Genomic DNA, 27,973 nt, shown 5'->3' with positions numbered 1-27,973 from the left:
TATATATTAATGTTAGTGTAAAATGTTAGATACATATATTCGTAGATACAAATATAACAGAAAATTCTCTCTTTGTGTATTCTTTACTGTCCTATAAATCACTAGTCATCTGTTTGCCTATGTCACTTCTTCCTGGGATCTATTGGATCTAGTCTGTGTGGAAATTATTCCAATACTTTCTACGTAGGACAAGAAAGCACCTCAATTTGTCATTTTAGAGAAGACCCAAAAGACAGATGTGAGACTACCTACAAACCCTGAGACTTGTCTGCACTCTCCTTGCTCTCCCCCCCACACAGGCGCCACTGAGTTCGCCTCTGAGGTGTCAGCGCTGCGCAGGAGTCTCAGTGAGCTGCCACATGTCCCTGTAAGAACTCGTGGGCCCGCAGCTGCCCAGTTCTTGATACTGTTCACAGTCTGTCCACTCACTATAACCCGGGGCTGCATGAAGATGCTGTGTGCTTATTGGAGACATTATCTACTGCTTTGATTTTACTCTACTAGTTTCTCTACTACATGGTGAGTTTCAAAACCTATGGCATTACCATCTGCCTAGTTCTATCATATTTGACCTTTGAAGCTAGACTCAATACTATTGCAATAACAGAAAATACTTGATGAGGAACTAGAAATACCAAGTACATCAAAAAGGTGAATCCCAGCTTTTTCTTGACCAGGATTTTTTAAAGCTAATTCCTTATTAAAATGTATAAATAAATATCTAAAGCACATTGCTAATGTTTACATTATGATGCCTGCACTGACTTTAAAACTGCATGACCATGTCCTCCATTAACAATAAGCGTGCACAGCAATCAGATCTTGGTTGCTAAGTTCCATTCTCCAACTGGCAAGGGGAGGAGATGAGGGCTGTCTACAGAAATAGCTGGTTCTAGAGCAAAGGCAGAGAATGCATAATTATAAACCAAGATTACTGTATAGAATCAGAAATTATGGGAATTTTCAAAACAAGGGAATGAAGATATGTTTAACATTAAAACCAGAAACAACCCCCCCTCAAAAAAACTTGCACCTACAGAAACAATTAGAACAACAAGCAAAAGGAATATTATACCTATGCTAGAAATCCCAAATAGCATACAGGAAGACCCTTCAAATGAACTCAGAGAGGCAGTACTTTTTACTATAAGATTAACTCATTGTAATATCTACTATAATAGTTTCTGCAAATCCATCGTAAGCTGACATACATGATACCAGATGACTACAGAGTAAAATACAAGCAATTCTCTTAACATGCCAGGCACTTGATGGTTCTCAATGACTCTTTTTTTAACATTAATTTTTATTTAAATTAAAAACAATCTTATTTTACATACCAATCCCAGTTCCCTCTCACTCCTGTCCTCCTATTCCCCCCATCCCATCCTCCATCTACTCCTCAGGGAGGATGAGGCTCCCCATGGGGGAAACATCAAAGTCTATCACATCATTTGGGGAGGACCTAGGCCCTCCTCCCCCACAATCCCCCTCGTATCTACACTGATAGGGTATACCTACATAGGGATTGGCCTCTCAAAGTCCATTCCTGCTCTAGGGATAAATACTGGTTCCACTGCCAGAGGCCCCATTGACTGCCCAAGACCCCCAACTGACACTCACATTCATGGGATCTGGTTTGGTCTTATGATGGTTCCCCAAATGTCAGACTGGGGTCCTTAAGCTCCTACTTGCTCATGTCAGCTGTTTCTGTGGGTTTCCCCAGCATGGTCTTGACCCCTTTGCTCATCACTCCTCCCTCTCTACAACTGGATTCCAGGAATCTGGCTCAGTGCTTAGTTGTGAATCTCTGCTTCTGCTTCCATCATCTACTGGAAGGTTCTATGGTGGCATTTAAGGTAGTCATCAATCTCATTATAGGGGAAGGGCATTTAAGGTAGCCTCTCTAGTATTGCTTAGTTCTTAGTTGGGGTCATCCTTGTGGATTCCTGGAGATTTCCCTAGGACCAGCTTTCTTGTTAAGCCCATAATGGTTCCCTCTATCAAGGTATCTCTTTCCTTGCTCTCCTTCTCTGTCCTTCCCCCAACTAGTCCTCCTTGATCCCTCAAGTTCTCCTCCCCCACTCCCTTCTCCCCTTCTCTGATCCTCTTTCTCCTACCCCCCTTCTGTGCTCCAAATTTTCTCAGAAGATCTTGTCCCTTTCACCTTCTTGGGGGTCCATGTATGTCTCTCTTAGGGTCAAATGACAGAAACACACTTAAGAAATTGCTCAACATCCTTCCATCAGGGAAATGCAAATCAAAACAACTCTGAGATACTATCTTACATCCTGTCAGAATGGCTAAAATCAAAAACACTAATGACAGCTTATGCTGGAGAGGATGTGAAGAAAGGGGAACATTCCTCCATTGTTGGTGGGAGTGCAAACTTGTACAGCCACTTTGGAAATCAGTATGGTGGTTTCTCAGGAAAATGAGAATCAGTCTACCTCAAGATCCAGCAATTCCACTCTTAAGCATATACACAAAGGATGCCCATTCATACCATAATGACATCTGTTCAACTACATTCATAGCAGCATTATTTGTAATAGCAAGAACCTGGAAGCAAACTAGATGCCCCTCAACCAAAGAATGGATAAAGAAAATGTGGTACATTTACACAATGGAGTACTACTCAGTGGTTAAAAAAAATGACGTCTTAAAATTGGATGGAACTATGAGTAAGGTAACCCAGACACAGAAAGACAGACATCATATATACTCACTCATAAGTGGATATTAGACATAGAGCAAAGGACAACCAGAGAAGCTAGGAAACAAGGAGGACTCTCAACAACTCTCAATTTCTTTTACATAATACTACATCTGAGGGTTCTCTGGGAAGCTAATGGCAAAACTGTGATTCAGGTAAATCCTACCTTACAGTAGCATATAATGACCACAGAAGAGGATTTGAGGGATACCAAGTTTCAAAGGTGTTTCAGTAATACTTACTTCTTTATTGACACTGGATCTGTTGAGTAGCATATAGCTTAATTGAACTTAAGTGACAGTACTACTAGAGCAATTCAGTGGCATTGCTGGGTCTGTTCCCATAAAAACTTTGAACTCAACATTTGTCAAATGACATGTTTTTGGCAAGATAACAGAATCCAAATTCCCTTAATATCTCCCCCTCAGTTTTAAAACTCTGAGGGCATCAATGTCAAAAGATTAGTAAGTATCAGTTAAGTCTCAAAATGATTCCATTTCAAAGGATCACAGGATATTTTTACTATGCTAAGTGATAGTCAGTCTTAAAGTATGAGTTTCAGCTACAATTTTGTAAGTGAAAGGTGGCAAGCATCCTGAATGAGAAGGCCTCTCCTATATGCTAACTGCTAAAAATGTCCCATCTCCCTGAAGCAGTGCTTAGATAGAGGTGACATCCGGAGAAGGCAATGAGCTCATATGGTTACTGTCCTCATGAGTGAGCCTAGTGTCCTGAACACCAGCAGCAGCAGCACACTCCAGAATCCTGAGTGAGGATCCCAGTATTAGAATGATAAAAAGTGCATTTCTCTTTCTGAAGCCACCCCGCCTACTGGATTCTGTCACACTCAGATTAAGGCAAGCATCCTGATCAAAAGGCAAGAATTGCCTTGGTTTAGACATTAGGATTTCCTAAAAGTGAATGCCCTTTCCCTTTGAGGATCAATGCCGTGCTTTTAAACTCTAAAGTATTTCCATTGCAAGCAAACTGTGAGATCACACGTGACCAGCACTCATTCTCAAAGTGGAACACTTCGTGAATCTGCCAACTTAGAAAATGTCTCACAAGCTGGGCGTTTGTGGCGCACATCTTTAATCCCAGCACTCGGGAGGCAGAAGCAGGTGGATCTCTGTGAGTTCGAGGCCAGCCTGGTCTACAAGAGCTAGTTCCAAGACAGGCTCCAAAACAATACAGAGAAACCCTGTCTCGGAAAACCAAAAAAAAGAAAAAAAGAAAAAAGAAAATGTCTCACAAACACAGAAAAGTTCACAAACATTCTAAGAGGGTGAAATACAAAGGGCTTTTAATGATAAATTTATCTAACTCCAAACAATCTTATTTTTAAAAGAAGAAAAAAGTGTATTTTGTTTTGTTTCCAAAAGTAAGTTAAATTGCTTCATTCATTTGCTTGCTGGGTACTCTTAACTCAACAGTCTGTGTATAGCTTTCTCTCTTCCAAAATACTCAACCACCCTGGGAGAGAATGCATAAAACCCACTACAAACACCGCCTGCTGTCAAGCACACAGTATGCAGCTATGCTGAAGGCCAGTACTTCTGCTTGCCCATGATATACGGAGGTGGGACACTTACCGAGCTAGGGCTGGAATGCCGCCGGACTTTAGGGGACTCCTTGCCAGCAGAGGAGGACTTAAAGTTAATGCAAGCATTGTTCTCAGAATGCACCCTTTTTACTTGATTGGCGGGCTTCTCAAATGGGTCAAAAGTGCTCTGTGTTCTCTGAACTCTGACTTTTTTATCCTCAGGGATTGTGTCCAGGTGCTTGATCACCGAATCCATCCCCTGGCAGTTCCGTGTGGACATCTTTGTGACACATATCTGGAAAAGAAAAGAAATGACTTGAGGACTCTCCACTGAAACAGCATGATCACTAAACACATTAATTTTTCCAGTGTTCATTTCAACTTCAGGAAATACCCCAAAAGCCCACTTTTATGAGCTATACTTACAATACAGAAAATTCCTTATAACTATCCTGTGTACACTCGTACTTTAAAAACTTACACTTTAAAAAATGAAAAGAAAATTTATCTATCTAAAACAAATAAACAAATGAAAAAAAAACACCTTATGGCACAGGCCATGTATCCTACAAGGTTCTGGACTCTGTCTCAGGTTTTATCATCTGATTAAAAGTGGATATTTCTAAATCATCTAAAGAGTGGATAAGCCAACTTCATTTAAGAAAAAGAGAGAGAGAGAGAGAGAGAGAGAGAGAGAGAGAGAGAGAGAGAGAGAGAGAGAGAACAACAACAACAAAACGCACAGTTGGTTGGAATGGGATAGGCATCTAGTCACAGAAGCTAGAGAAGAAAGGGTTACTTTGTTTCAAAGGCTTATGTGTGAAAGTGCAAGTTGAAAACCTGCACCATCTTGGCTTAATATACAGTGGAGTAAACACAGTAGTTAGGTGACAAATAATGAGGATCTTACGTGTCACCTGAGGGCCACGTGAGGAGGGCCTGGTAGTCCTGACCCTGAACATTACCATGAGGTGGTGAAGTGTTAGTAGGTGAGGCCCAGAAGAAGGAAGTTAGGTCAACCTGGTTTCAGGTTGTCTAGGATATTTTGTCGCAGCAACAAAAAATCTACACATCAGGTTCTCTCTTCTCTCTAAAGAAACGATAATTCTGAATGGAACTGCTTTTACAGATTTTCCTAAACAGTTTCTGCATCCCTGTGTGCTATCAAATGAGAAAAACTGGAAAATATTTAATAAAAGCTCATGTTGTTAAAGACCAGCTTTTGGAATAACATACAGGTTGAGTCCATTCAGAGACTAAATGTCTCTGCGAATATGGATACACGCACTGATGTAAAAACATAGACACAGATACAGCTATAGGCTTCACTGTTTCACAGTGTGTACAAGCACAGTTGGGGGAAAAAATCAAGCAGGATATCGGATATCTGCAGACAAGAGTAAAGCTAATCTTAAATTTATAAACTTTTATTTGAACTATGTAATAAGTATGCAACTTTATATGATAAGAAACAAGTTAAATGTGTGTGTGAAATAAAGCAAGTATTTAAAGCTTCAGGAAACAAAAATTAACTTAATATTTAGCATCCACCCTGCCTCAAGAATTTGCCACCATTGTGTAAGCATAGGATGAATTATAATTAAACCAAGTGAGAAAGATCCTTTGTAGCATCCCTCAGAGGTGCTGAGAATATTTGGGAGTTTGGGGTTTCTTGTTACTTGTGTTTTTTTATGTACATGTATATGTGTCTGTCTGACTCTGTGTGTGTGTGTGTGTGTGTGTGTGTGTGTCATTTATGTCGTACCCTGAGAGGCCAGGAGAGAATGATGACTTTCAAATGGTTGCAAACCATCAACACAGATGCTGGGAACCACACCCAGGCCTCTAGAAGAGCAGCAAGTGATTTTAACTGCTGAGCCGATTCTCCAGCTCTGAAGATATATATTTTTTAAAGATTCAATATAGAATCTTCTACACATGATCAAAACTTAATAATATGCCATAAGTATGCTAAAATGCAATCGATATTTTCAAGGATTTGTGTTCTTTTTAAAAGTAGGAAGGAAATAAATAAAATATCGGCATCACTGAGTCAGTCAACAGCCTGAAGTATCACTAATCCCTAAAGACAAGAGGTTCTAAGACAAATTCATAAACATATAATACTAATATATGCATACATATGCATAGGAAATACATGCACATAAATATATAACACCAAATGAACATAGAAAAGACAAAATATAAAGACATAACATTGAAGTCAATCTTAAGATACTTTAGATACTTAGAAGAGTGGATGGAATCCAAAATAAACATAAAATTAAATAATAATTCAATATCAAAATGGAAACAAAATAGAAGACAATAATGAAAATTAATAAAAATTAAAACACAAAGTTAAAAATTGACCAACATCTAAGTCGACTGACAAAGGAATGAAAAAAGTCCTATTTCTTTCAATTTAGACTCCAGTTCACAGGTGAATTTAAAATAAATCAGCATACCATAGTAATTTTGCAGTAGCATTTTTTTCAGGAACCCTACTAGCAAGCCATATGTGAGAGACATTACTTATCTTTTTAAGGTTTTTATTTTAGTTATATGTATGCATATTTTGCCTGCATATATGTATATGCACCACATGCGTGCTTGGTGCCCGCAGAAGCCAGAGCATGTGGTTGGAGACCCTGGAACCGGAATGACAAACACTTGTAAGCTACAGAGTGGATGCTGGGAACAGATCCCAGGTCCCCCTGTAAGACCAGCAAGTGTTTTAACTGCTGAGCCTTCTCTCCAGCATCTGAGAGTCAACAATTCTTTACCTAAGTCCATACTACGTTACTACTCCTTTTCAATACTTGTTCAGTCTTCTTGTAATAAAACATATACACAAATATCCACCCAAATAATTAATCATATGTTTTATACAAAAGATCTGGGGTATCAAAACATTCATCCAAAAGTTACTATTTAAAAAGCACAACCCTGCCACAAAATAATAAATATATATGTTCATGAACAGCTATACCCAAGATTCTTCAACTGAAGCTCATTATAATAGGTGGGTTCTAAAACAATACCTAATATCTCCTGTCTTTGAATAATTCCCAACCTTTTCCACGCAACTCTGATGTGATATCATGTAATTACATTGTTCCTTATGCAAACATTAGATCACTTGGAGGGATAACAAAACTAGGAGTGCCATTCAAAGTCAAGAAAAGGAAGTCGGAAAGCTGCAGGCTGAGAGGTCTGAAAGACAGCAATGGCATTCTGAGAACTATGCTAAGCAACCATAAGGGATAACACGGACTCAGCCGGACAGCTGTCAAGGAAATGAGGACCACGGAACTGCACACACAGTGAAACTAGTTCTGTGGACAAGTGAGAGGACCTTGATCTCCAGGTGAAAACCAGCCCCCAGACAACAACCCGACTTCAGCCTTGTAAGATGCTGTGCAAAGAAACCCCAGGCCACACCAAGACTTTCAGCCTACTGAAATCATGAAATAAGCCTTCTCCTTTGTGGTACTATGTTACCCAAGAGCAGAAACCTAATAGGTACCTTTACTGAAACAGCTTTAGTCACTCTGATACCCAAGCAGAACTTACAAACAAACAAACAAAAAATCAAAACAAAACACACACACAAAAAAAAAAAAACAAAAAACACTTCTGCAGGTACCACTAACACATTTGATACACTGTATCACATCCAGGCCCAAATAAGCAATGGTTGTCTTGACTGCTGTCAACATACATGGCTATATACTGAGTACCATCAACCATAACTTCATATACTCCAAAGCCTACGAACACATCTCTCCACATAATTAAGTTTATATACAATTTATGCAGGTCTCCAGCACGGCCAGGCTGACACGAATCATACCGGTGTCCACACCTTCTCTGCCTGCACCTTCATCAAGGGAAGAAATGTATACCAAGTTTTCCACATAACAACAAGTTACTCTTCTAGACAGGTTTTGTGTTTCCAGTATTCAGGACATGGAATTTAAACGTGATCTGCCCATGTCTGTTGCCGCTGAGCACAACAGAAAGCTGAGCTTGAGTCCTACTGAACACCTGGAGTTACTCTGCTGCCATGGCACTCACCTGACAGTTGTCCTGGAGACCCTGAATTAAAGAACTATGGTTCAGAAAAGGACCCAGCAAGACGAAACAAGAGCAGTATCCACTCCTTGCTGGAAGCTGGAAGTTCTAGAGGCTCTTAGCATAAAAGCATCGAGTAACTCAGACCCAGCAGGAGGAGGACAGGAAGACAGACTACATACGGGTGCTACCACCCTGCACACACATCTTCCTGTGAATCCCTCCATCACCTGTTAGCAAGCAAGAGCCGTGGCTAAGAAGATAACCTCATAAACAAGAAGGTTCAGGGCCATCACCCTGTACTTCACAAGGGAGATTTCTCCAGCCAATAAACAGTAACCCTTTTATCCATTTCCAAGTTTCACTCTCGTCCTCACTGCATGCCTGGATTCTGGCTGATGTTATACCTCCCACTGGAGAAAAAAAAAATAGATTCCAGCTCACAGGACATAAGTGTTGGGGGTGGCTTGGAGAAAAGAATCAAAGAAGAAAAATGAAATGGAGGCTAGGAAGCATCCAGCTATTTGTCTGGAAAGCTAGGGACCTTTTTAAAATATTAGGAAGAATGGTAGCAGGACAAGAGACTCAGTCTAAAAGAGGTCCCACTGATAAAACCATGGTTGCTTATTCAACCATCAGAAAGAAACGTAATGTTGTGTTTAAATCAAATGAGTTACTGAAAAAAGCATGAGTTCAATATGATTTCAAATGACAAAATCTTCTAAAGTAGGAATAGCAATCACAATAGAAAAGAATGAATGCAATGCAACATCACTAGTCTTAACACAGAGCCTGTTGAGCAGCCAAGTAATGCTAATCCAAGTAGGAAGTTTATGGAGGACATGGGTGGCTGCTCAGGGCCTGGGCGGGTGCTGGGTGGTACCAGCATAACATGGTCTGCTGCTCCAGAGATAACAGGGCAGGGCCATGCAACAGTGCAGGAAGCTGAAGGGCAGGTAATGTTTCCCAAGTGACATATTCCAAAATGCACATCAGTTAGACAGACAGATGGAATGCCCACTCGCGGAGGGCAGTTATTAAAATGAGTTAACTTTTAACAATGTCTGTGAAATAACCCCTAAAAAGGAAACCAATTTGACTTCCATTCCAAGATTCAAGTCTGAGTCTCTAATGTAGACAAGACGGCCAAGATCCCAAATGATCAACAACGAAGGTTCTACAACCTTTGATACTGTGCACCTGTAAAGACGACATAATCCCAAGAACACACAGGAAAGAATTGTTACTAAACTTCCTGGAAAGGCAAGCTAAGTGATCCATAATGCTTATAATGCTTTAAAAATAAAATTAATCCAATCCACAATGTTGGTGTTTTAGAACAGGGCACATGCACAAATGCTGCAATCATATTTTCAACTATTACACTCATTCTTGTGTTCTTTATTTAGGACATTTGAAATATGTCAGAATAACACAAATTAGTATGTGAAAGTAGGCAATTTAATTAAGTCAGTAACCAGAGATTAAATATTGAGTAAGAAAATTTTAAATATTTAAGTATGTATATATATATATATATGTGTGTGTGTGTAAGAGAATGAGAGACAATAAGAGCCTATGTATGAGAGGCACAGCAAATGTGTATGTGTGTGTGTGTGAGAGAGACGGGGGGGGGTAGAGAGAGAGAGAGAGAAAAAGAGAGAGACAGACAGACAGAGACAGAGGGGGGACAGAGAGACAGAGAGAGAGAGAGAACACATACATAGTATGTGGGTACCCACCGAGGCCAGACACCTCAGAGCTGTTATAGGCTGTTGTGAGCCACCCAGCATGGGAGCTGGAAATCAAACACTTGTCCTATGCAAGAACGATGAGCACTCTTAACCACTGAGTCATTTCTCCAGCTCCAAATAAACTTTTAATTGATTGTATTAGCCACATATATTTTTAATAATATGAGTACTTGGCCATGCACAATGACTACGGGCTAAAGCTGCTCCAAGACTTAGGACATTCCACAGATCATCAGTTACCATTTGCTGCATAGACTTCATCAGTGGTCCTCTTAAAAACTCATCTGTCCAGAGGCCTTTGATGATTCAATCACAGACAAGCTTTATTAAGAATCCCTTCAGTGACTGCATTTAGTCTGCTATATTTTGTGTATTTATAGTGCAATGCTTCCTTTTAATTAACAATCTCAACACACTATCTCCTCCATAGGGCAGTCACTTTGTCTTACATTCATTTCACAACCCTCAAAACCACTTTGTCTTCAAAGGTCCTCTTAAAATAATCTAGCAGGTGTTTGCTGACAAAGTCATGAGGAACCGGAGGCTTCTATGGTTTAAACGAGGTATTCTCAGATCATGAGGCCAGGAGAGAACATCTTGGGTACATGTGCCCAAGGCCAATCACAGTAAACAAACACACTATCACCCTGTGTGAGAACAAGACATGCCAGCACTAATAGGAATTAAGGATATATTTTCCCTAGCTGCAGCTTTTCACACTTCATTTAAAAACAGAAGTGACAAGAGTTACATAAGCAGGGGTGCCTTGTGCTACTTGAAAACACTTAAAAAGAAAAAATCATCACAAATACCATAATGCACTTTTTTATTCCAGTGAATTCAACAGAACTTAAATTTTTGATCTAGGTGCAAGATGAGAACACACAGAGATATATTCATCTGAATAAGTATAGCCCACTTAGTATTTTTTATTTGTTCTTTGATAAGTTCACATACTGTATTTTATCATATTCTTTCCCATCCTCAGTTCCTCCCATCTCCTCCCTGATTCCCTTCCCATCAACTTCATGTTCTTTCTTCCCTTCTAATAAGATAAAAAAAAATTTTTTTAAAGTCACAAACGTGTTGGTCAACTACTCCTGAGAATGTTAGCATACCCAGGGTCACTCATGGAAGAAAACTGATTTCCTCTCCCCGCAGCTGTCTTTTGCAGACAGCTTACTGGTTAGGGGTGGGACTCTGTGCTCACTTCCCCTTCTCCATGTTGGGATTTTGTCTGGCTTGAGCTTGTGCAGGTCTTGTGCCTGCTGGCACAAGTTCGCATGTGCATCTGCCCTGCTGTGTCTGGAAATGCTGTTTCCTTGAAGTCATCCATCAACTGTGGCCCTTAGAGTCTTTCCACCTCCACCCCGTTCCGCACAGACCCCTGAGCCTTGAAGGGAAATTCCTCCTTTAAAAGAAATTTCTGCTATAAAAAACATAGGCACAGAATTCTGAGGAACACAAGGAATTTATAACGCCACCGGAATAATACCCATGATAGCCACCTTTGTCTGTCATTTTAACCTGTGTGGCTGAAAAGGATGGCATCCAATCCCTTGTTATAGGTTACGATTTCTTTTCTCCTCAATTAGTGTATGTTTGCATGTCTATGTGTCTGTGAATCTATGTAGACACAGATGGTTCTATGAACACATGGAACAAAACACAGGGTGTGTTAGCTGCATGTAGATATGGCGACATGCATATGGACATTATATTACTTACCACCTCGTTTTACCAAAGTCAAGCTCTTCATAACAGCATTTTCTAACACACATGACCCAAAACAACTTACCATAAGCCTTTTAAACACTCTAGGTCTGTCTTCTCATTTGCTAAATGGCACAGCCGTTGTACTTAGCAGTTCCTTTGACCTATTCTGCCTCCAGTATGAAACTGGACCCCAGGTTACAAATGGTGAATGATTTTAAGGAGATCAAGTGCCAGGCAAATAAACTCCCTTTTCTTTGTGTTTTGTTTTATAAGCAATTCCTCCTCAGCAACTTAGGAATCAAAAAATATGAAGGTGGTATACACCATAAACATTTACCTTGGCGTTTCTGGTCTCATATTCTCATTAACACTGAATCATAGAATTGTTTCTCAGTGATAGCAGCGTGAGCACTCTGGCTAAGGAATCAATCCCATAAAGCATGGAGCAGAAATTCACTCTGTAGGACATTTGGCCTCGGTTCTGTTAAACAGAAGCTCTGCCCTCATCAATGTCATCGCTGCAACCACAAATGCCCTTACTGTGAACTATATCACTTTTAGATTGTGCTTCAAAACCTATCCTAAATAACTGCTGCTGCCATGTCCCTATATAAGCTACAATCAGCTTGCTCTCATATATTTGGTTGGAGCAGCAGGAAGTCTTTGTTTTTACTTAGTCGTTATCTCTCTCACATACTAATTATATTTCAGGCCCAAACTGTACATACCTTGAGCACAAACAAACCATGTTTTCTGTTTCTTTGGTGTCATAAAAGACAAACATATGGCCAGGAAAAGCATGCTCTGCCAATAACTACTCAATGATGAGTCTTTCCCTTTAACTAAAAGAAAGCTGTCCTAAAATTGTCCTCAGAAACTAAATTAAAAGGAGACACCCTCTGTGTTAAGGGCTTTCCAGTCAATGAAAATGCTCTCACCAGCTTGTTCCTACTCACCAGAATTTGATGTCCATTAAGGTGACTTTTACCTTTGTGTATATTAATTGTAGAAAATAATGGGTTGCATTATCATATTTTCATACACGTATTTACACGCACCCCATTACCCACCCTGCCCACCCCTTCCTGCTGGTCCCCTTTCTCTCTCCAAACTGTCCTCCTATACTTTCCTGCTTTCTCACCCTTACCCTGGGTTCTGCATATGAAAGGAAGAAATGTGATACTTGTGGCGCTGAGCCTGACTTATCTCACTTGATGTGATGCTCTCAAGTTGTATCCATTTTCCAGCAAATGACACAATTTCATTCTTCTACATAGCTGGACAAAACTCCATTTTGTATATGTACTACATGTTCTTCGTCTGGTCAGCGACTGATACCTTGTAATAGGCTCCTTCATCTTGACTTTCACACATAGTAGTGCAATAATCGTGGACGTGCTGTACCTCTGCAATGCTAACTCCGGATTCCTAGAGGTACATGCCTAGGAATGTTACAGCTGGATCACATGAAGTCCTGATATAAGTTTGAGGTAACCCTACCCTGACTTCCATCATGGATGCACCAGCCATAGATAAGGACTTCTTTACGGCTGCCTCCTCACCAGAATTTGTTGCCATTTAGTTTCTTTATGGTAATGAAACATGTATTTCTCTACTGATGCATTTCTTTGGATCTGACCTAATTTTATTTGATTCCTTCATCAACTACTGAACAGGGATGAATGGAAATAGACAAAGCTGCATCATGTCATATTGCCTGGGGAACTGCTATTTTGTTATAACCTTTTTGAGCTCCAATGTTTACTTCCAACAAGCAGGACAATTGTGAATATATATGTACATATGTATGTATGTATGTATGCATGCATGTATGCCTCCAGCAGTCTATGTGAGATATAGTTTTGTCTACAGGCTCACTTATAAAACACCAGGCTACTTATAAAAACTCTAGTGTCTTCATTTCTGAAGTATAATGATAAATTTAAAGTAAGGTTTATTGATGACTCATAGCAAGAGTAAAAGTAACATCTCTATTACTACTTGAGGCTTAAATAGGGTTTTAGTCATACTATTATGTTTAGGGATTCACACTTCATCTAAGATACTCTTTAATTCTCTTGGTGCTCACAGACTAGTGGAATGGCCCTGCCTGGGATGTCAGGTCATCAAAAGCCAACCACATTAGAATCTGATGTCCTCTGGATTGATGTTTGAGACAGTGCCCTACACCATGGAATGACATATCCTGCTGTTATGGTCAAATAAAGGAGAGAAGTCAACTCCTTCAGATACAAATTTTGTTTCAGTTTCTTCATTCCATAGGGGTGCTAAGCACGTTGCCATCTTTGGGTAAAACTATTGCTCAAACTTGCCAGAAAAAGGAGGACAATTTCAGATAATTACTATTATTTTGAACACTGAAATAAGGTTTCCTAACAATATGCAGTCAATGTGTATATAAATACTCTCCATCTGAATAAAAGCAATAAGATTAAGGTAAGGGTGGATAATATACACAAATTCTTACAGCACACTTTCTACCTATAGGTTGATGTACTTACATGTTTCTAATAAAGGAACATTTATATATTCTAGTAAAGGTTTCAACATTAACATCATGTCTATTTTTTTAATGTCATTAACACTTTTCTCAAGAGAACTGAATCAAGAACTGTGCTTTGCTTATTTACTGTGGTTTATTTGGCATCATTGGAGGAACATAGTTTAGAAAGAATGTACTTCTAGATCTAGAAAAGAACATTTTTAAAGACATAGAAGTGTACAAAGTAGAGTGTACCTACCCTAAAATGAGCCCTGCCATGGGGAGAGAGCCCTCTGCCTGTAAGGGATTCCTCTCTAGACTGGAAAAGCTCAGCGGGCTCTATGGGAGACTGAGTGAGACACCCTTCAAATACTATCAAACATTCCAAAAAGTCAAAGAAGTTGCATGCAAATTCTTTGGCTCCTTCCTGATAATTACAACCTGGCTAAAATATCACCATGTGAAAAGAGAGTTAAGGAAACAGCATTCACATGGAATGACCACATGAGTTATCCAGTGTTGGGGGGTGAGACTGTAGAACTGGTACCTCTGTTTTCCTCCTGACCACACATCTATAGTCAGAGGGACCAGTAAAGGAGTCTGTGTGACAATGGGAATCTACACGTGGGAAGGCAGTGACTCTTCCCTGCTGTTCCGCAAAGTGAAGGCTCTACCGACCTACAAAATCTCACAGCTGCCACAAGAAGAATGCTCATTCTCACCGAGACTGAAACATTAAGCCATATAAACAGGCTCTCGGTGCATGGCTAATTAGTTTCTTCATCAAGACACTTTTCCCTTGAAGCTTTCAGAAAAAAATCTATTCCTACACAAAAGGACATTTTTCTCCTCTCTCGAAGATTGTACAGGTATGTATGCAGCACTTCTTTGTATTAAGCTCTGCCTTTGGTCCTGCCTGAGAAAGGGGAGTCACCTTGTATTTTCAAAAGATCCTCCATTATGCATTAGTGAAGTAACCTAGCAGGGCGACTAACATGAACCACAGCAATTTAAAAACCGCGACCATGTGTCGTTCCAGAAGTACTAAGAGCAAATAAAACAGGCTGAGTTTGAAATCAATGTTCTATCATAACCAGGATGACTTTTGGCGTCCTAGAATGCTGACTGTTTGAATTTCGCTTTTTAAAAGACATCATACAGACTCCAGAAGCCATCGTCTGTCAGAAAGGCTGTGCAAAGGTCAGTCCCAGGCACCATCTGAATCCTGTTGTTTCTCTTCTGAGCTTCAATAAATCGCCTGTGGCTTGTTTGGCCTGAACCAGGCCAGTTTTATCTTCTCAAATACATCTCTATTCTGTCCCTCGTGCAAGATAAAGCATCCAGAAAGTACAATAACACTAAACAAGGGAAACTGAAAAGAATACACTGCTGGAGATAAGACTGATTCATTAGGACATGAATTCTTTTCACCTATATGAACAGCATTTAATAATGAAGATTATAAATACTTTAAAAATTCTTCCCTGAAGAAGAAATAAAATGCCATATTATCATCCTATTCTGAAATGTACAGAAAATAAACACAACTCCTATCAACTCACCTGGATAAAACATCTTTTCTAATAAAAAATATGATGCATTATTAACGCTTGGATAATAACTTAGCAATTAAGGTCAAGAGTGATGTTACAATGTTTAAAATGTGATGTTTATCTTCCAATAAAATCCGTTTGAATCCAAATCCGACCAAAGAATTCTAAAAACTACAGGACATCACTGAGTATGAGACTGACTTCTGAAGCTCTCACCATTTTCACAGAATCATATGTGGGTCACTAACCACACAGAGCTCCTGAAGAGAAACACAGGGAACAATGAGCCTTTGGGGGAAAAAAACGGAAGTGTCTTTCAATGCAGCCCTCACAATTGGTCCATCCACTGGCGAGAGCTGAAACTTCTGCAGTAATAAACCTAACAGCGATCCTTCAATAACAAAGCCCCCTGATTTCACGAAGACCTGCTCTGTCTGCCTTTCCCATGACAAAGAAGAGTCAATAGTGACTGGGCACTCAGCTGGCCAAGGTGTGCAGAGCACCGCAGCGGGAATTAAACACCCTGCTGCTGCTTGTCTGCCACCTGAAACAAACCCGGTGCTTCCAAAAGCATTTCCCTGCCAAGGTCTCCTTTAGGGGAGGAACAGAAGACAATGTCTCTGGAACGCACGCCCTCCCAAAGCCTGGCAGATGAGAAGCAGGGAAATGGAGCATCTTCTCAGAACCTCCCTTCATCTTCGTCACCCCTGTAAAATCAAGACATGTTCATATACGCCCTCTGATGAAGGCACTGGGACCTGGTAAAAAACGAGGTTGTTAGAAAACAGAGATGGGAACTGTGGGCTTCTAGATGAGGTACAATGGTAATAATGACGGCTGCATATTACGGAACTCTTCTATATCAGTTACTATGAAAACTGCCTTTAGCATGGTTTCTCAGGCTCTTCAAGAGCCCCAGGTGGGGACATCATTATCCCAGTTTCATAGGTAATTCAACTGGCATGCACATGAACTAAGCAACCCGCCCACGGTCATGCAGAGAGTAAACACAGGAGGGGAGCTTTATCGCAGGACCAAACTACAGAGCAGAAGCTCTTGACCAATGTGCACTGTCCCTGGAGACCTACATCCTAGATGGACTGAACAAAGGACGGGCCTCACCTGCAACATTGCCCATCCATTTTCCTCATGTCTCCTGATACAAAAGGAAAAGCATACTCAAAGCAGTACGGAGTAACTGGGATGTGGTTTTCTAGCCTGTCATTCCTTCCTCTCTTCCAACTCATCACCCAAGTCAACATTCATTTAATTAATCTAATTCTGAAACTGCCCCCATATAAAAAGCCAGGCTATAAGAGAAAAAAAAAAGCAGAAGCGCATAAAGTATTAGGAATCATTAAAGACAGGATGTTGCGTGTGGTTACAAGCATCTGTAACCCTAACACTTGAGGAGCTGAGGCAGAAGGCCTCAGCTATATATTGAGTTGAAAAAGTCCACATGGCAGCCAGGCGGTGGTGGCGCACGCCTTTAATCCCAGCACTCGGGAGGCAGAGGCAGGCGGATATCTGTGAGTTCGAGGCTGGGCTGGACCGACAGCTTCCAAAACAATACAGAGAAACCCTGTCTCGTAAAAACCAAAAAAAAAAAAAAAAAAAAAAAAAAAAAAGTCCGCATGGCAACGTGAGATCCTATTCCAAAGAAAACAAGACGAGGAAGACTATAGCTACTTAGAAAGATGGAACAACTCATGTAACAAACACTGCTGTGGTGAATCTTGCTCCTCTGTAGGTGCCTTGAACAGGGAGTTACAAGAATAAACATAAATTCTCTACTAGATTCCAGGGATCCAGTACAGAAACTGTCAAATCAGTTGATGGCAGATAGATGACTCTGGTAGAGCCATAACATGACCTTTTACAAAGGAATCAGCCACTGGAAAAATAACTATCAGTATGTAGAGAAACTCAAGAAAGAAAAACTTTATTGATGAAGCTAAGCTTGCCTATCTAATGAAAACCTGCTTACTGTGATATCAAGCATATACCCTCTTTCTAGACTTCCTGACTAATGCAGAGGCTACCTAGGAGTTTCTGATTGACTGTCCACTAAAAACAGGACTAGGGGCAGAAGGTAGCCCACAGAGAGCATAGGAAACCTAGGTGATGTTTTGGTAAGTCTTTGTTTTTAGAGTCAGAATGAGCAACGCACTGGAAGCACAGTAGGTGATATCTTAATGTTAGTGATGAAAAAAGTCCCAATCAAGCATCAGAATGAATACTCCAGCTCATCATTGCTCTCTTATCAGCAAAGAATAGACAAGAAAATCTTAGCAGTTCAAGTACTGTGCCCAATCACCAGGGCATGTAAATAACCCAAATACCAGTAGGTGGTTCTCTGACTGCATTCCCAGCCCTCATTCCTTGCTGTCTCCATGGGCTACTATTTTTAGAAGCTCTAAGTTGTCTGCTACAGAGTCCATATGGAAACTTGATTTAGTGACACCCCATACTAAGGAGGAAAACTGTTATCTTTTCCATATTAAAATCAAATCATACCCTCCACAGAATGAAATTCCAATGTATGGTACTACATCAGTGAACTGTGAAACCATGCTAAGTGAAATAAGCCAAATACTATGTCATTCCACTTGGCAAGAAACACAGTACCTAGCAGAGGCCAACTCATAGGCACAAAAAGTAGAATCAAGGTTACCAAAGGTGAGGGGAAGGGAGAATGGAAGTTATTATTTAACTGCTTGGGACTGGGGGACATCCTGGGAGAGAGTAGGGGTAATTACTAAAAAACATGCAATATACATAATAATGCCATTGTACTACAAATCTAAAAATGGTAAAATTGGCAAGTTCTGTGTAATGTGCATTTTAAATACAGTTTTAAAAATTAAAGCATACAGTATCTCTTTCACAATTACAAAGTGAAAAAAAAACAAAAATTTCCCCCAGAATTTCTCATAAAAACATTTTTCATAACAAGATTCCAAGTGTCCGGTGAGGTCAGGTCTGTTCCGCTCACACCTTAACAGAGTAGATTTTGCACAGATGTTTGTAAGTGAGAGGTTCTCCTCAGCAGTCCTTACACTGTTTGCAAAGTTCCAAAGCTACTTTCTGAGAGAGAACCCAGTGGTGCAGATTGCTTGGGGAAATGATAACGTTACTACACGGGAGCTCCTTCCACCTCCTCTCCCCTTTCTGCAAGCCTGTCTCCCAAGGTCTTATACACAGTATATAAATGATATGTAGAGCGAGCATATAGATAGTATACAGATAATAAATGTTTGCATGATGAGGACAAGAGTGGGATATTAAAATACAGCTGAATTATTGCTCTAATAGTCCCCTTTTTAAAATTACTTTTTTTGCAGATGTACCATTCCCTCTGTCACAGGATGAAAAAATAAACCTCACAGCTTACACAAAGTGAAGGTAAAAATATAAATAGCTAGAACATATCACTCTCAGAAAAAGACACTGTAAACAGTGCATCATCTCTATAGAATTAGATAAAAAAACAATTCCTGTTTCCATTTACTTTGGGGGAAATAATAAGTGATCAAAACACAAAAAATTCCAACTTCTCCTTTGAACAAAATCCAAATATTCGTTCTTAGAAATCAAAGTCCAGTTTTGCACTTACATTTTAGTAATTACAGAGGATCCTCCTCCCTTAAATCACTTATTGTGAATCCTAAATTCCATCAATGTTTTTCTCAGTTAGCTGATAAAGTATTCTTTCTTTGTATCACAAAATTATATAAAACTAGTTTCTGGCCAAGATGCAAGTTACTGATGATTTGATCAACAGACATTCACTGATGACAAGGTTCACATTTCAAGTGAACTCCTGCATTCAAGCATACAAAGTAAATACTCTAAAGCAAAATATCAAATACTGACATCCTTAATAATCAGCACCTACAAAAATGTGGACCCAGACAAATTCATAGGGTCATCTAACATCTTAGTCTCAGTGTAAAAAATATGAAAATATATCCTTCAACTTCAAGCCCTCACTACTTAATAATATGTCCCAATTAATGAAACAAATAGAAACTCATCCTCTGTCAAGGTTTACATTGCAACCTTCATGAGCAGGCAAGTCTGTCTACTATCCCAGCCTTTCAAACATGCACGGGTTCTCCACCAGCATCTACAATGCTGGCAGCCCACTAGTAGAGGCAGGCACTTCAAGCAGAAGTGCATGGAGAATTATCACCTCTATGCAGAAAAGCAGAGCCACTATAGATACAATGATCCTAAATGGCAGCACCCTGACCTCTACTCAGCAACACAACTGAAATCAGGTGCACTCAGGGCTCAAGGAGGGGAGAGGGTGAGCCAGCCAGTGGAGCAGCCCCAGATGGCTAATATAGTAGAGATATCAATTCCACTCAGGTCCAATCCAGCTAAATTCAGACGTCAGTTTACCCAGAGGAAAAGTGGTCTCCTGTCCTTCAGTCGCTTGACTCGGAGGGCATTCAGCCGAGCACAACCAGGCAAAACAATCTGCAAGATCTCTTTAAGCCATAAAAAAAAAAAGACTAGTTTCCAAAGAAATCAGACACGGCTCTGGCAAAGAAGCAGTCACTGAACATTTTCTTCATCGTATGTCTGCTACTGGTGTTTACAAACTACCAGCAATAGCCTGGGGAGCCTCCGGAGACTCCCCGAGTAACCCCATCAGATCCTTAATGTAAATACCCCTTTATCGATCTCGGATGGGTTTGGCAGTTAAATAGAAGGGAGTGAGTAAAATGACATGCATAAAATGAATCCTTTTCAAGTTGTAAGTGAGTGAGTCAGGATTCCGACTTGCCGAGATGCTCCCAACAAAAACCCTTGCTATGATTCCAGGCATGCTCTATCTTACCGTTCTGCTGTTGTCTCTCTCGAGCCGGATTCACCTGGAACTCTTTAACATATCTCTAGCAATGTGTTTGCACCAGGCCAGCCTCACACAGCAACTGAATTCACATCTTTCTGCACTAGCAGGCTGAAATGGTACGGCCGTACTACAACCAAGAAAGGGGGAAGCATAAGCAGGGGGGGAGAAATCTAGAAATCACTCAGAGAAGCTGATCGCAGTGGAGCAAGACCAAATAATGGTTTCAGAGGAGCACAAAAGACATGCTAATGTTCAGTATCAAAAGCTTTACCCGTTCAATGTTTTCCCTAAAATAAGCTATTTTTTTTTTCCTCCAAACACGATGGACTTGCCTGTGGAGTTCCCAGGAAGGCAGAGTACCAGGGCTCTGCAGCATTGCAGCCAAAGTCACCGTGCATATGCTGTCCAGGCAATTCACAACACACTGTCTCTCCAGAAAGCTATTGATTTGCAATGCAGGGCTGCTTCAAAAGCATATAGGATGGAAGCCAAGCAGCTAATGGTGATTGCACACGAGGAAAACATTTAATCAAGGGATGCACCTTATCATGCTCAATTCCATTTTTTTAAAAGCACTAGAGAAAGCCAGTCAGTGTCCTGGGTGACAATCCCATTAAATAATAGTCTGAGGTCCCATAAAAGACCAAGTTTAGGCTACTATCATTAAGGCTGTAAACGCTTGGAAAATGGCTTAATGTGTCTATATGCATACATTTGCCATATGCAAATGAGACATAATGAGAACTTTAAAATTACCATGCCTCAAATACAGGAGGTTAAAAAAAAATTGCACAGGTGTAGCATTTACTGAACCAAACTGACAGAATGCATAGTTATGAGGCTGAAAAATTACTGTGGACTTTGGACCCACAACACCCCCCCCAAATAAGATATCAACACAAACCACAGCACACCATCTTTAATTGTGCCAAGTCATGCCAGAAGGGGCTGGGTGGCAAAGGAGTACTAAACCGCTACTCTCTTAGCGCCCCCTACAGGAGAGAGGCTGATCTATCCCTCATTTTTGTTAGGATTTCCTAACCCTGAAAACAGAACCACTAACGTTCATAAATAGAGTAAGGTACAGCAAAATTGGAAAATGATTTACACAAGAAATTTTAAAGTGCCAAGGTAATCTCACCTCACAAATGTTCAAGTGTATGATGAATTTAGTTGTGAGAGGTGGTAACTACTATACTAATGGTGAGCAGGCCATACTCCTGAAGCTCTGGGCTTGAGTCTGTGAATGGCCAGAAGGCTGAGGAAGAAGCCATCACATTCCAGATGATCCAAATGACCCATGTCCCCTTCCTGCGACTTCACCCTCATCACTCTGAGTGACAGACACCTCAGAAATAACCTTGATTTTTTTCTGTAACACAAAAGAAATGTTCCTGCAAAATCCTACCCAAAACAAACAAAATAAAAAATATGTTAAAAACATTATGTACACCTTACCAACGTTATACACTTTCATGCGTGTGTGTGTGTGTGTGTGTGTGTGTGTGTGTGTGTGTGTGTGTGTGTAGGCGCACAGATATGCATGTACATTTGCAAGTCAAGTTCGGATGTCATTCTTCAGAAGCTGCCCACGTTTTCTGAGACAGTTTCTCACTAACCTGGGACTCACAAATAGTCTACACTGCCTCCCAGTGCTGGGGTTATAAGAACACATTGCCATGCCTGCCATTTTACACAGGTTTTGGCATTGGATTCTGGCCCTGAAGTTTGCAAGGCAAACACTTTATAACAGAGCTGGCTTCCCAGCCCAAGTTGTCACCTTAGTAGCAGAACACTCTAGAATTGTATGAGCACCGTGCCTGAAGAGCAGACTCTAAGTCCAAAATGTCTTTCAAGACTTGAGGTTCTGAATGGGATTGACTGCTCCTCCCTCCCACCCACAAATGCTCCCTCAGCAAAGCCAGGGTTCCTCACGGTTGAATCACGGGATTTAATCACATGCTGTCTCGTAAGGGGCTTCTTTATTACTGGTACTGGCCCTACTTTAAAGCCCTTGAGTACACACCATGCCAATCTCTGGCTTTTTTCATTCCCCTGTAACACAAAGCGAGGCATCTAAAAATCACTGATTAAATTCTTAAAATAACCAATCAGTTTCCCACCTCCACATTTGAGGTCTAAAATTATCTTAGCAAACTGCCTTCCCATCACTCAATGCTCCCTGAAATAATCCATGTTTCAAGTCAGCTTGGTCACTTCACCATAGTAATTCCTATGGCTTATTTTTCCTGAAACTGTGTGTGAAATATTCATGTTTACTTAGGTATTCTGTATAAAAATCAAAGGATTGATGCAAAAAGAAAAACCTCTCCTTTACTCTTTCAATTATTTATTCCACAAGCATATATTTATATTGCATTGTGAACAGCTGTATTCTCTACAGCCAAGGAAATAAATGAGTGACTGGAAATGAAGTGCCTACTATGCACAACGACCTAAGTTAACTCTTAACACTATATAGTCCTTGTATGTATATACACATATATATACATATATACATGCATACATATATATGGCAAGTAAGACTGAGATTATCTACAATTACCAAATATCTATGTTTGTGAGACATTACATTTGCAAGTAGATCAGATTAGATCTAACTCAAAATAAACTTTAGAAAATTTCAAACACTTAATAAACCCTATCATCAGATGAAGCTAAAGACATAAAAAAAATGAGTGATGATAATGCACTAAAATAAGTATGGTGGTGTTGTTTTAAGACAGGGTCCTACTATGTAGCCCAGAATGGCCTTCAGTGGTCTATGAAAAGGAGGCTATCCTCAAATATTTAACCCTCATGCCCCAGTCTCCTGAGGGTTAGATACAAGACACAGGCATCCCTGATAAAGCAAGGTTTTGACGGCGCGTGCTGCGGTACAAACAACCCCCCTTCAGTGGCTCATAAGAGACCCCACAGAGGAAGTACCACAAATCAGAGGCCCAGGAGGGGAAGGGCGTGTGAGGGGAAGCATGAAGCCTCAGCTGGAAGCGGGCTGTGGAGCCAGCCAAACACAGTGCTGCCAACCGTGCAGGCGAAGGCAGGAAGGTTCAAAGCCAGCACATACGGGGTCCTGGAACGGATAGCAAGAATTTAGGCATTTTACCCCATGTGAAGCTGCCGTGGAATCCAAGAGAAAAGTCCTATGAGACTCTAAGGCAGAAGGCTGGCTGGATGGGGCTTTTCATCTTTCAACAAGGAAATGCTGTAGAAAATGGACCAGGACAAGGAGGAAAAGGGGGAGACACTCAGGAAGTAAGGACAGACAGACATTTAGACAAGACCTTAAAGAAGACAGTGGAATTGGGGATGGAGAGATAAAGAAGTCTTTCATTGCCTGTTGAGTGACTAGACAGGAGGCCTAACAAAAGCTCTGGCACAGCTCTGAACTTTTGGTGTAACAAGGAGAAAGTGGGGTTACAAAGAGCAGACAGGAGGGGCAGCTGGAGGGGGAAAGCTGTGCCCTGGCCTGTGCTCGCTGCCTTTTACACACCTTGAGTCGGAATTTCCTACTCCCTGGGTTCAACCAAGATGCTAGTTCACCCGGCTTTTTGAAGCTATTTTCTCAGTGAGGAGGGAGAGAGGGACAAAAAAGTAGAAATCAAAGAAAAATCCGGCCACAGATCAAATGTTTGCGTCCAACGTCAGTCGCCTGAAACTAGAAGATAAGCCATTTGTTGCCTCAGGCTGGGCCTGGAGAGCTAGGACTCCCAGCAGGGCTGGGCCCCACGGACTGCGCATTACTGAAAGGCTCATGCACAGCCTGCTGAGAGAGATCTGTTCAGCTAAGGTGGGCCATTCCCCTTCCTCAATGCCTGCACCTGCAGCAGCCTTCTTCATCTTAGCTCTTCTCGGCGTCTCCCACGGTCTCGCCCAGACAATCTCTGGGTCATTCAGCTGGCCCTGGCTCTACAGGATGCGACTTCAGCAACCTCTTCGACATAGTTGTGCCCTTCCCTCCTTACCACACCCCGCTGCTTCTACAAACTAATTTGTCTCGTTTATTTGTCTAATCTTCACACCCAACCACACCATAAACCCCCTCAGGTGCAGGGGCTTCTCTGCATTAGTCCTGGGTCTCCCCAGACCCTACATAAATAGGAGCTGGTGACAGGAGTTCAAACAAAGCCTGTGGGTCAGTGTAGCGTAGAAATGAATAGGGAGCTTGGAGAACATGTGAAAAGAAAAACAGTGTCAACAAATACAACTTTATGGCTGGCCATAAAATAGCAGTGCTGGGGGTAAGACATCCGGAAATTAATCACTGCTTTCATAGAAAGAATATCTTTATGAGGGACAATGGCATGTGTCGGAAACCTCACTAGATCACAGTAGAGGCGACAAAACAGTTGGAGAGTCAATGAAAAAAGACAAGTCTTGGCGCCCAAACACCTCATTGGAGTGGAGGGAAAATGGGAAATAAAACTGACATATAAAGGCTGGAAGCTGGCATCTATGTAAATTCATTTCCTGCAAGGAAACCAAAGTTAATCCCCTGACATGAGATTGCTTTTTCCAATTCTGAGGTGTGTATCTGTGCTCCTTCGCTTTAAAAACTAGGTTATAAGCACTATCCTCATATTGCTTCAGCTGGTGGTGGTGTCCGGTTGAACATGAGGGAATCATATGCAACTTCACAGTGTGCATATAGGGCCAAATGCATCCTGCTTCCAATAAGCTGATGTCTATGCGCTTCCCTGTTTCACGCAAGACTCCTTGTCCTCGTCAACCTGACTTCCCTAGATGCTCCCCTCTGTCTCAGGGCAAGCTTTTCTTAGCTGTCTTTGCATTGGGAAAGTATCTTGGCTAGAGGGCAGGTCTGGCTCTTCAAGGCACAGCTGCAAGCAGAGATGAAAGTATGCAGTCTTTATCCTACCAGCTTTGTGGTGGTTTTTGTCTATATAGACACCCTAGCTGCATGTCACATGACCTGGAGCTATCCCAGACACTGCAGAGGAGAGAAACATAGGGAGGAACAAGAAAGAAACAAAGCAATGGGAGATAGGAATAGAAGAATACATTAAACAAAACTAAAGGAAAAGACAACATTAACTAAGAAAACGGTTTAAAGATTATGTGAGAGTACCAAAAAAGGTTACATAATGCATTATAACTCTGCCCGTTTTAGAAATTATTTCATTAAAGCTATATGAGAAAAACTTTAGTGTTACTTTGAAAAGTGATGGAAGATGGAGATTTCTTAAAATAAGATGGTTATCAAATTATTACAACTCTATATAACCCTAGCAAATTTTAAGGGATTAAGTATTTATAATGAAATACTCATTATTCTTTTTTTTTAATGTTGGTGTTATTTTACCAAACCTAAACATAATCTTTTAGTAAACCTGAAAATTATACAACTAATTCTTCCACATCAATAACACTCAGTATCCACAATTTCTATATGTGGATAAAACATTTCCTCAAAACCCTGCAACTCTGGAGGAGCTGTGACTACTTAAAAGCCATTCCGTAGCTGCACTCCAACTATCCTTATGTCACTGGTGCCGCTGCACGGGGACATCAGGACTGTTCACTTGTTTATCTTTGAGTCATCTCTGGATTCTAGGGGGGAAACAAGTATGACCAGTTTTGCCAATGAACACTGCTGATTCTATCATGACTAGAAAATTCGTTCTTGAGAAACTTTATCAGCCTGTTAAGTTCCAACTTAGAAAAGGGAGACGGTAGGGAAGGAAGATGGAGGACAGTCTCAGAATCCAGGCAGGAAAGAAAACAGAACAATTCTAACAAACACACAGTGTCCCTATCTCTTTTTTAATTTATCAACTATGTAACATTTTAACCGATGATTTATGTAGCGTGTAACTATAGGATACAAAGTGATGTTAGGGTTTGTCAACAATTTGTAAAAATATTGGGTGAAGCCAAGTAACATATCTATTACTTCAAATAAGAGTTTTTGTGGTGAGAACATACGAAATGTATCAAATTAGCAATTTTTAAATGTATAGTACACTACAGTTTAAAATATTCACTGGGTTTTGCAAAAGATAAAAATAAGACCAGAAAGGAAGAAAGGAAGGAAGGAAGGGAGGGAGGAAGGAAGGAAGGAAGGAGGAAACCCTCATCCTTCTACCTGAGACTAACAAGTGTCCCCACCCCTCAGCCTCTGTGAACACTACTGTACTTTCTGCTTCTATTAGTTCAATAGTCTTAGAGTCCACATATGCATGAGTAATATGTGTTTTCCTGTCTGTGACTGGCTTACTTCATTTAAGCACCATGTTCTCCAGTTCCATTGTGTCTATAAATTACAGAAATCCCTTCTTTGTGAAGACTAAATAGTATTCCACTGTGTATGTACATCACGCTTTCTTTATCTACAAATCTATGATCTACATATAAGAAGATTCCAGAACTCAGCTTTTATAAATTGAGCTGTAATGAGCACACAGTGTAAACATTGTTTTGAAAAGTTGATTTCAAGTCTTTCTGGTAAACCACAGTGTAAGGAGAGATCTTACATACTCGTAGTGCTGACCACACCCATGTGGGTGTGTTCACAGGAACATAGAATGTATGGGGGATAAAAAGAGCTAGGGGGAGGAGACCCTTTCTCTTTGGGTTCCGGTTTTCAGCCTGGAGAGCAGTGTGGGGACCTTTGGTTCTCAGCTTTCTTGACTTCTCACATAAGTGATTTCTCTCTCAATAAAATATCATAGGACATCCCTATTTTGTATAGCTTAATATTTCTACATTACCACAGACATACTATAGGCAGACGCATATCTTCCACCTCTGCATTCCCTACAGTGTTGATGGGGTTTGGATATGACAAGTTCATTATTGCTTCTTAGCTAAAGACTAATCTGTGTTGAATTAAACAGGGCCACATGAAAAAATTCTTCTGCCTTCCCACCCTCTTCCGTTACCTTCTCAATTACCCTGGTAACAGTGTGTCTGCATCTCAGTCTTCATAACTCTTTGCTAAATCTTTATCACATCTGATTTGCATTTGCTTTGAGACATGTTAGTTTACTGTATAGCTCCTAATCATGTGGCTTCTGCACACACAGCCATGCATCCTCATATGCTTACTATCTATTTGAGTAATATAAGAGCTGTGTGTGCATCTTTCCCTATTGATGACCCAGCAGAAAAGCATACAGAGTCCTAATGGGATGCCATGCACCAAGGATATACAACAGTGAGGACCTGAATAAAAAGGTGGTTCTTGTTGTGACCGTCTTCACGGAGGA

The 27,973-nt window shown here is 40.6% G+C and overlaps 1 protein-coding gene across 8 annotated transcripts in view; it reads right to left on the bottom strand.

Moving 5' to 3' along the window:
- The window catches only part of Cdk14 (cyclin dependent kinase 14), a 535,385-nt gene that overhangs the window by 409,127 nt on the left and 98,285 nt on the right, over window positions 1–27,973 (bottom strand). For 5 of the 8 annotated variants that reach the window (XM_013123504.3, XM_040735840.1, XM_040735837.1 and 2 more), the window contains exon 3: window positions 4,309–4,554. In XM_013123504.3, the coding sequence (XP_012978958.1) occupies window positions 4,309–4,554 (246 nt within the window). Of the gene's footprint in view, window positions 1–4,308; window positions 4,555–20,269; window positions 20,623–20,711; window positions 20,934–21,058; window positions 21,183–27,973 lie in introns of those variants that run through there. The other 3 variants (XM_040735841.1, XM_040735842.1, XM_040735843.1) reach the window with 3 other exon arrangements.

This window comes from Mesocricetus auratus, unplaced genomic scaffold (assembly GCF_017639785.1).
Source record: "Mesocricetus auratus isolate SY011 unplaced genomic scaffold, BCM_Maur_2.0 Super-Scaffold_100051, whole genome shotgun sequence".
In the NCBI taxonomy this organism is placed as follows: Eukaryota; Metazoa; Chordata; class Mammalia; order Rodentia; family Cricetidae; genus Mesocricetus; species Mesocricetus auratus.
The sequence above is the reverse complement of the archived record's forward strand: the minus strand, read 5'-3'. Positions and strand labels throughout refer to the sequence as shown.